This window comes from Melanostigma gelatinosum (assembly GCF_949748355.1).
Source record: "Melanostigma gelatinosum genome assembly, chromosome: 2".
Classification (NCBI taxonomy): Eukaryota; Metazoa; Chordata; class Actinopteri; order Perciformes; family Zoarcidae; genus Melanostigma; species Melanostigma gelatinosum.
Genome location: NC_136635.1, coordinates 29546033 through 29556735, shown reverse-complemented (window position 1 = coordinate 29556735; position 10703 = coordinate 29546033). Strand labels below are relative to the sequence as shown.

The 10703-nt window shown below is 39.9% G+C and overlaps 1 protein-coding gene across 3 annotated transcripts; it reads left to right on the top strand.

The window, feature by feature from the left end:
- The first annotated feature begins 1665 nt into the window (after positions 1-1665).
- Positions 1666-10028, top strand: slc35c1 (solute carrier family 35 member C1). 3 transcript variants are annotated; one of them, XM_079284069.1, is made up of 3 exons: positions 1666-1766; positions 4327-4841; positions 5943-10028. In XM_079284069.1, the coding sequence occupies exons 2-3, from the start codon at positions 4358-4360 to the stop codon at positions 6521-6523; spliced, it is 1065 nt and encodes a 354-aa protein (XP_079140195.1). In that variant the 5' UTR covers positions 1666-1766; positions 4327-4357; the 3' UTR covers positions 6524-10028. The 3 variants fall into 3 exon arrangements, with proteins under 3 accessions (XP_079140195.1, XP_079140194.1, XP_079140193.1); XM_079284068.1 differs by lacking the exon at positions 1666-1766 and adding an exon at positions 1970-2047; XM_079284067.1 differs by lacking the exon at positions 1666-1766 and having other exon boundaries at positions 4236-4841.
- The last annotated feature ends 675 nt before the right edge of the window (positions 10029-10703 follow it).

The window sequence follows — 10703 nt, the reverse complement described above, 5'->3', positions numbered from 1 at the left end:
GGTCGCTTTCCTTGCGGGGAAAGTGAGCATGTTGGCTGCCAAGCTATCGGCAATAAACCTCCAAAGACGTCCCTAGCTGTGAGAGAGGAAGAGGGATCTTCCTGTCTCCTCAGAATGCGATGCAGCTATGTATGATGAATTCTCCCCCTTCCTTCCGTGACGCGGTCACTTGTGTTCGCTTTTGAAATTGTTCGGCTCAAATCAGTGCCAGGTCTTCCAACTATTTCCCCCGGTCTCTGCTCTCGAATAGTAACAGGGGGAAAATACTTGTTGGCAAAGGAGACGGAAAGGGCATTTGAGGGGAATAAAGACATGCTAATGAGGAAAACAGGGAAGAGTGATGAAGGGAACAAAAATCCATCTGTCGGCTTGCTGAGAGGTTTCGAGGAAAGAGCAGAAGGGAATCTCACTCATAACTGCAAGTTAGAATTTGTTTTGCCAAAAACAAAAAAAACACACATCAGCAGGTGCACCGAGCCAAATGTGTTCGCTGATGCTTCATCATACACCAGCTGTCATGCTGGACATGACAATTTCCCAAGTGCTTGGAAGACAGATAACAGATGTCCCCTCCGTGAGACGTCATGATGTCAGGCTACATAGATTTGCCAGAACCAATGAGGCTGACAGCATCGTCACAGCCCATTTCATGGCCAAGGTTGCTTTCCCATTACCGCTAAGCCTTTACCGAGGAGTTTCCATATTACCATATCTGCTCTTCATCTTCTGCATTACATCAGGTTGTAGGCAGACAGATTGAGGCGGATATGATGACATGACTTGTGTTTCTTCTCTTTAAAAGCTGTTGTCTTTTGCGTTTTGTGAAATCTGATACTATATTTGATATATATATTTTCTGATATTACCAAAGATGAGTGCAGATTTCTAAATGTACACTTCAAAGAACTGTATACCTGCTAAAGTATTGCAGAAATAGTCTACAATGCAAATCCCTGGTTAATAAATGCTCATCTTCAAGTTGAGTCACAGCATATCATATTCAGCCATATTTGAGAATGAGGATATGACCACAAATACTAAGAAGTACAATAGCTTGTAAAACGATTTAATAGTGGCAGAATATTATTTACACAAAAGGTACTGTTTTTGAAGTAGTACTAATCCTCCCATACACTTTTAACATTTGATAAGGCACCCTTTATTTATATATATTTGTATTATTTTACTTCCTAATTGAAATTATTAGGAAGTAAAATAACAGGCCCACTGTTATCAATGGGCCTGTGCATGTATTGCAATGTGTGTCTATCTGAACTCTTGTATTCAATGAAGTGGGAGACATGGTGGATTGGACATAGAGAGTAAATAGCTGGCAGCGACAATGTTTCGACCGATGCTGATTACACTCCATGCAATGCTCGTATGAAAAGAGTGTTTTCCATGAAGCCGGATACCGTCAGAGGTTTGGTGAAAGTTTAAATCGGGATGGAAGTGCACCTGCCTCGCAATTTTCTATGCAGAGAAAACCAGTTTCAATTTTGAAAAGCCTCCTTGAGTGCGTCACAGGTGAACTACTTAACCTGGAAAACTGGCGTCACCGACAACCAAACCAATGTATTCACGTGGTGTCACTCCTCTTCAGGTTCAATAGGCGAGGCTTTGCTGTTGAAGCGTATTGCTCGGTGTGAGACACGATAGATAAGACCTGTTTTCTTTGCCCGTGAGTTTTGTACATTATCTTCTGGATTGTTACACTCAAGTTTTAAGCAATTGTCCTGGAGCGTGTTCTTGTCTGAGATCCTCAGGTAGGCCTACTTCCTCCTGACAGCACACCTGAAATCATAAAATAAGCACATGCTCTCGTACTGTATCGCATTATTGATTGTATTGTATGATAATATCCTTCCATTGTTCGTCGCATGTACTGCCCTCTGGCAGGGCAAATTGTGTATACCCGGAAATGATTGATCATGCGACCGTCACTTACGCTGGAGCTTAGTGGGAGGTGCAAACAAATAGACAAGACACGATCGACGTTTCTCTGTGCCGGACTTATCAAATATACAGCAATCTCTGACGACTTACGGTATGAACATGTTTTTAACAATACATCATAACCACAAATCACGGAAAACAATGCAGGCTAATGCCAATATTCATTTGGCATATTAAAAAAACGAAAAATGGATTAGATCTAGTATCGTAGATGAAAAACGGGGAAATGCAATGGCCTCCTGGAGGCTGAAACATCTCAATAAGTGAACTGGTTTGATTCATGACAACTGAGAAATCGTTTTTTTTTAAGAATCGGGAATGATACATTGACAATCTAATATTTGAACATATTTATTCAAGGACAGTATTTCTTTAAATAAATAAAAAGTTGGCTCAAACAAGGAAGTAGTCACGCTCAAGGAAACGCCGGCGTGAGCGTCCACCTTCAAGATAAAAGTCAGGAATTTAAACAAATTATGTTTGTTGTTTTTGACGTCAACAACACCCACATAATGAAATAAATGATCCATAATGATTGCTGTCAGAATTATGACATTGTATTGAAATATGTTTCCTGTTGAAACTAAGGGAGCAAAATCTACTAGATGGACCATTCTACAGAATTAGTTCAAAGTGCGGTCCCACAACAAGAATAACTATTTAACAAAACAATTAAGTGTTCAGACATAGATATTTACTAAGAATATGTTATGGTCTCTTTAAACCCAAGGCATTAAATTAGATAGTGATAAGCTAAATATATACAAAATAGGGTACTTTCTATTGGGAAGTAGCTGTCCCAAGCCCTGACATCTAAATTTCAATTTCTGTAAATAACACTTAAAACAATTTTTAGATTTTGTTCAATTGTGTAAATTCAAAGATCTTTATGATTAAGTTTAAACAGAAGTTGTAATATTTTGATTTATTGTGGGTTTAATTTTAAAATTAAAGAACTATACCAAAAAAATCATGTTCCCAGTTTCCATGTCACTACCGAAAACGTCACACAGAGGCATGTCCAGATCAGCCCAAGAGTGTTCACCGCAGTATATATGAAAAGCTAAATTTGTGAATGGATTTGTGATGGTGTCTGACACTGAACCCCCTTAAACATACAGTACAACATAATATCAGTTATTTGTCAATGTTTTCTTGTTCTTTCACTGCACACACTTGGGTAATTTTCCATTGATAAGTAATGTTTGTACTTCAAATGGTTCTGGATGAACAATTGTTATGTCTTCAAAAATTAAATTATTCTATTGACCGCAAAACATTTGTGTTTGTAATATTCCCAACCTAAGGCATGTTATGAGTTAAGATTAAGCAATAAGGTTGAGGAAATATGATAGAACCTTGCAAACAAAATACTGTGTTTTTTTACAAAACACTGGATGTTTTGTAAAAAATAAAGTATATTGAGTTATCAACTAATATGTTATGATACTGATTGGTTTAATGTATGTTAAATTTTATCAATCATCAACTCTGGATTCAATATGATCATTATTATGCATTTTTAAAAGAAATATTGCATTTAGATTTTGATGAATTGTATAAATTGAACTTAGAAATTTGGTAAAAATGTCAGGTTTATTGATTTAATTATGAAAACCTTCAAGAAATATTTGTAAAAATACTCTCCATGGAAGGAAACACAATCTTAACAGGTTAATAATTATATTTTTTTACTATAGTGTATTACTATGTTTCGGTAGTGACAATTTTTGGGAGAGGAAAAACATTCCAACGCAGTCTGCTAATACAATATAAAAATTGACGGTTATTTTACGCGACATGTGTACTTTAGATATGGTACTATATATATATATATATATATATATATATATATATATATATGGACAAAGTTTTGGGAATACAACGTACAAAATTCAAAAATATTTCCAACCTGACTTTTAACCAATTCGGTAGAATTTCGACCACAGCCGCATTAACATAATTTGCTTTTCTAGGGTCTCATAATGCATAAGTATGGTTGATATTAAATATAATTTGTGTCTACACGTTGGTGACAAAGCATGTGGAAGCTGGAGTTTCAATGTCTATTTGGTGCAATAACTGTGCAGTCCACCTCGTCACTTTAAAATATTGCTAAGTTGCATTTCAACTGTGGAACAACTTTTGCAATATTGCCTGTTTGTGAAAACTTTGGTTTTAGATTTCTAGCGATGTGCTTTGATTTTGAAAAAATAAACCGGAAGTGATCTTGATTTTGCTGTCGGCGGAAGACGCTCGTCATGTTCGAGTAGTTGGCCTGTAGCTACATAGTAGCTCGTGTAAATGATGCAGGTTTGTTGTTTGTTTTTATGACCCGGGCTGTTCTTCGTTCTCTGTGATCATGAACAGGGTGCAGCTGAAGCGGTCCAGTATCTTAAGGATGGCTCTATCCGGATCGGAGACAATGGACGAGGACGGACACAATGGAGAGACTTTCATTACGCGGGCTGTCAAAATAGGAGCTGTGGTTGTACTGTACTGGTTTGTCTCAATAACAATGGTGTTCCTCAATAATTACCTGCTGGACAACCGGGACCTGGACGCGCCGCTGTTTGTCACTTTCTACCAGTGCGTGGTGACGGTCGGACTGTGCTGGCTCATGCAGCTGCTGGCCAAATTTTGGCCGGGACTCATCGACTTCCCCTCGGTCAGCTTCGACCTGAAGACGTCCCGGGAGGTCCTGCCGCTGTCGATCGTGTTCATCTCCATGATCAGCTTCAACAACCTGTGCTTGAAACACCTCGGAGTGGCTTTCTACACGGTCGGTCGGTCGCTCAGCACGGTTTTCAACGTGCTGCTGTCTTACGTTATCCTGAAGCAAACTACTTCAAGACAAGCCATAGTGTGCTGTGGGATCATACTAGGTATGTGAACTTTCTTTCTTCCTGCATGTGGATTGTAACACGATTTTCTTTTATCATGTAAATTGTTTATCTGGAAGTATTCATGAAGTATGTTGAGATAGGTTAATGGCTAAACATATAATCTGCACCAAGTAGATGCTGTCAGAAATAATGTATTTCATCCTCCTGCACAAAATCATGTTGACATTGTATGATCCTTAAACGCCTCAATTCAAAACAGGTGTGGACTCGAGTCACATGACTTGGGACTTGAGTCAGGACTGAACTTGGCTAAATATAAAAGACTCGTGACTTCACTTGGACTTGACCCCTTTGTTAAACATACTTTATACGTTCCACCAAGCCCCACAAATTAATTAATGTCCCTTCATTTCCTGACTCAATTAAATATGAATTCCCACCTGACCATGATCCACCTGATCGTGCAGAACCAACATTACTTTACCGAGCGCCGGTTGGAACAATATGAAATGGATAAAGACCAAAGATAACTTCGTACGCGCTCCAGAACTAAGTGTGCAGTGTGCTGAACATTGGGGTCAACAATTACTGACGGAGACGCAAATGGCACATTACATGTAATGAAGAGCGCATTATGACTTGTTTAGGACTCGGGACTTGTCAGTCTTCACATGGGACAATGAGTGCCTGATATATTTATTTAATTGCCACCTTCGATCTTTAACAGCGTTTCACTTTCGAATAGTTTAGAAAGTTGATATTTGAGATATGACATTAGTGCTGAAAAACAACAATTTGTTCTGTAATTTATCAACAAAACATTTGCCGGTCTCAGTTTCTCTAATGTGACAATTTGCTGCATTTCTTTTTTTAATTTAACGGTTAATAATCAAGTTGCATGTATTTTATTTCCTAGTCAGCAAAAAACATTTTTGCAGCCCTTTTGTTCAAACGATATTTCAATTCCTGGCTGAAAAAGTGTGGAATACTTCAGAGAAATATTACATTTATTCACTTGCATCACTTTGACAACACTAGTCGGACAGGTATTGAAACGTTTCAGTGCTGAAATTCAGCTTAATGAACATGAGTCATTGTGAAATGTGATCTCGCAGTCCTGCATGTTTCCATGCTTCTCAGGTGGATTCTGGCTCGGCGTGGACCAGGAAGCCATGACGGGTTCCCTCTCCTGGACCGGCGTCTTTTTTGGCGTGATGGCCAGCGCTTGTGTCTCTTTGAACGCCATCTACACCAAGAAGGTGATGCCAGCAGTGGAAGGAAACATCTGGAAACTGTCCTATTACAACAACATTAACGCCTGCGTCCTCTTCCTCCCGCTCATCGCTGTGTCTGGAGATCTGGGCAGTCTCGCCAGCTTCAGCCGCCTCGGCAGCCTCAGATTTTGGGGCATGATGACGCTCGGGGGGGTGTTTGGTTTCGCCATTGGCTACGTCACGGGCCTGCAGATCAAGTTCACCAGTCCGCTCACGCACAACGTCTCGGGGACAGCAAAGGCCTGTGGGCAGACCGTCATTGCGGTGGTGTACGACTCCTCCAGTAAAAGCCTGCTGTGGTGGAGCAGTAACATGATGGTGCTCTGTGGCTCGTCTGCCTACACCTGGGTCAAAAGTCGAGAGATGAAGAAGGCTCCCCGCAGAGACCCTCAGGACTCCGCCAAGGAGAAACTGCTGCCGGAGGAGAAAGGCAACATAGGAGTGTAACGGAAAAACCTTCAACTTGTGTCTGTGAGAATGTGAAATAATGCAACATTTAGAACATAAATGATCAGTGACGCACACATGGAGTCAATGATTTAGTTGGTGTCAAAGGTGTGTGGTTTTATACAGATTTATTTGAGGCCTGAAGGAATTTGTATGTATATATATATATTTTATTTAATGCTATTCACATGCATTTGGGGCCTTTTTACAATTGTTTTGACTAAGAAATGTCATAATGTGTGTCATATGGTCCAAAGTGTTGGGAAAGAAATGAAGTTTTCATTCATAGGGAGGGCATAGTTACTCATAGTGGGGGTGTTGGAGTTCTATAGAGAAAAAGTAACTTTTTCTCCCCATCAGTTTTGATTATGAATCTATAAATTGTATTAGCAGGGTTTAGGGCTGGGCGATATGGCCTAAAAAAAAAATCTCCGATTTTTTTACAAAAAATCCGATTCACGATTTAAATCGATTTTTTCCCCCACAAATTTTTGCAGATGACAGAAGCTGTTGAAAACATTTTTTTATTTTATTTTGTGATGATTTTCCCTCGTAGGTTGATAAAAATAAAGTGCAAACAAAACCTGAACATTGTAGAAAGGTGCCTGTAGTATACAAAAAGTATTTGGTCACTCTTTTGTTTCCCTGAATCATTTAAATATAAAATTAAATTAAACATAACATTAAATGGCATTAAATAGTAGCCTTCCATTGTAAACAACTGTGCAAATGTAACTTTTTACACTAAGCTTTTCTAACTGAATACACTGATACAAACACAGCATGAAATAAAATGTATGTGACCCTTTAACATTCACATTTTCAAAAGTGCAACATCTGATCTAACATCAACATAACATATTTTGCACAGTAAATAAGTGCATGTAAACAAAATCAAGTGCATTCACAACATAACCAACAGTATTAAACAGTAGTGCATGTTTTTTCTAAATATTTTTTGCCAGGAAGACGGCATCGCTTGTGCTCCCGCGGTCCTGCTCCCTGCTCAGGGCGCAACGCTTCTCCCACTCGGCGGCATGCCTCTGTTTGAGGTGCTGCATTAAATTTGTTGTGCTGCTTGATTTTGTAGCAATAGCTTTTAGACAGACCTTACATCGTGGTGCTGTTTGTTCGGTGTCAGATGACATGAACCCGAACCATTTCCAGACCACCGAAGACACATTCTTCCCTCTCTTAAGAACGAGAGCTTCACTGCTGGCCGCCATTGTTTTCGTTTGTAAACAATGCGCGCGCACTCAACTACGGGAACCCAACGGGGGGGAGGAGTGGGGGCGATTTTCTCGATTTTCAATAAAACACATCGCCTTAAAGCACACATTCGAATTAATCGATTAAATCGATTTATCGCCCAGCCCTAGCAGGGTTTGTGAAACATGTTACTGTCATGTTGCGGTTTGTATGGCAGCCTCTGGCCACGACTGCGTTCTCATGTGTGAACAAAGCCATGACGGAAGGATCCGTAACATCCTGCAGTAAGAAACCCTGACCTAGGTAACGAAAGCCTTGTGCCAGTGGGACTGACGTACAATAGGCCTTTATCGCCAGAGTAAACACTCCGCCTGCATTCTCAGTCATAAACTTGTAAATGATTTGCTACAGCACGTCCTGGTGCTTCTGAGCTAGTGTCCTTTTTTAAATTGGAAACCCAGACGATGGTGTATGAAAATATATTTGCACATCTTCCCGTGGGTCTCTCGCGTCGTCTGTACATATATGTCACGGCAATGAGTTTGCACCACGACCGACGAGTCTTTGTTTGCGCGCCTCTTTCACTCTCTTGTGCTGTGGGATTCCAGGTGACGTCTCTAGCGCCGTCTGTCTGCAAAACCAGCTTTCTAAAATGTCTTATGAAGAAGGGAGCTTACTTTAAAGAAAACATTAAAGGTGGTGCGCTCTACAATTCAGCTGTTAAGTTTTGTTATTCATAAGGGACTTTGTGGTTTCAGGGATAAACAATTAAAAGAGTGATGACACTCTTGTCAAATAATATATATATATATAGTTTACATACATATTTTGTATGCATATTTTTGTGTTGCAATCAAAGATGATTTTACTCGTGTGATTCTGAGATGTGTTCATTTAACTGATGAAGAGACCAGATATTACTGTCTCAAAGCAGCATGATAAAATATGTCAATGATGTGCTCTCATGACTAAAAAACGATTGATAGAAATGAAAACATCTTTATTTTTGGACATCTTATTCAAACCGTCTTGTATCTCTCTGTAATCTCTGTTGTAAACTGAGCACGTACGATCCTGTCTCACCACGACAGAAACTATCCGAGCGCTCCACTTACTGGACATGTGAGGAATGCAGCTGAAAGCTCCAAAAAGTCGACCGTGTGCTTCAGATCTTTGGAAGAGGTTTTTGATGGCTCTTTTAGGACAAAGAGTAGTTTCAGTGAGATGCAACAGCGGCCGCATTGCAACATCATTTACATTAGATGGTTGGCCATTTAGAGAAAACCCCTAATGTAGATTTGCAATCCACATTTTTGTCAAATTGTTTAAAGCAGTCGTGCTTTCCCTTTTCTAATTGTTTTTTAATGTTCAGCTACTGTACGTAATTCTAGCCCATGTCTGCTGGCAAAGACACTCCGAGATACATCCATGTGACTGCTGCAGAGCTTGATATCTATCTGTCCTCGTAATTCGCGCTCCTCATTTAGGATGAGGTGTCCCCTCTGTGTCACTGTGTGGGTTGCTCGGTTATTGTCAACACGAGATGGAGGTGAGGAAGGTTAGTGGATGTTGGGAGCACCGAGTCTCTGGACTCCAAATGGAATATCTCTCAACGAGCAACGGGATGGCTAAAAATAGCTGACAGAGCACCATGGGCAATTACATATACCAAAAGAAAAGAAAAGACAAACACTGATCTCTGATCTCAAGAACTCATTTCAACAGTGAATGTGGCCTTGTGGCTCCAGTGAAAGCAAAATGTGGTCGTCACTTTGTTGATGCCAGAGTTAATTACCACTGTCACATTTCCAGTTCAGAGTCTTCACGACAGTATCTTCTTGCTATGTGTAGAAACACATTCCCAATGCAAATGCTGTGAGAGTTGCAGATATTTAAGAACTCTTAAGTATATTTTTTCATGTAATTCTATGTCGTCAGCCACGTTGTCAGATGCGTCTTAAACCAGCATTCATTCGTTTTTTGGGCCACTTGAGGGCAGAAAAACCAGCTGTGAACACCACCCTGATAAAATATCACGCTGTGGCGTTGATATGGCAAACACGTTAGCAATCACTTATATGGAGCAACATGAGCATTCATTTGGAGTCGTGTTTCTGGCCACCAGATGAACCACGAGTCCAGTACTCACCCTCCTTTAAGCTCTGTTTTGGTCTCCACCCTCTCCTGAGGAAAATGTCTGTCTCTTTAGCTGCTTAATGCTCCACATTGTTGAAGGAGCAGTTGGAGGAGACACATTTCCCTTAAGCAATAAACTATTATCAGCCGAAGGTGGCTATCCACAATTCTTTGCCTGAAAATGGCAATGTGATTTAAAATGTAACATACACTGCAGTGTATGTTCAGGGTAGATATTAAATGTTGACTTGTGGACTTGAAAGTGTGGGACTCTGTCTATTTGTATTTATTTTAGCAAAAATATGATGTCTATTACAGAATGTCAAAACGAAAACATGACCTGATAATTAATTCTAAATGAATTCCAATTGAATGAGCTCATATTTAAGTCTTGACTTTGTACAAGCACCTGCGGCACTAATTACAGCTTTCATTTTCTTTGACACATCTGTCAAACACATTTTCACATTTTTTCCCATTCCTCCTGCATGTTTGCTCAAAGTCGAGCTGGACAGATGGCTGTTCCGCTTCCGTGATATCAGCTGCAACCGGCTCATTAGCAGCGCAGACAGAGGAACCATGACTTCATAGAGAGCTGCAGGTCCGAAAACCCGGAAATCCGGTTCCCTTGTGTCGAAGTCTGTTTTTTTTTGGTTATATTTCTGAAATAAGGTCTGTTGTTAACACAAGCTTTTAAGATATTTTCAACATTTAGAACACGTCAGCAGATAACCCACTTGGCAATTTGGAAGATTTTACGTATCTCAAAAAAGGTGGTTGCTAACGACCTCTGACGATTGCATTTACGCTTCAAAAATCATAAAAGTGGTGTTAA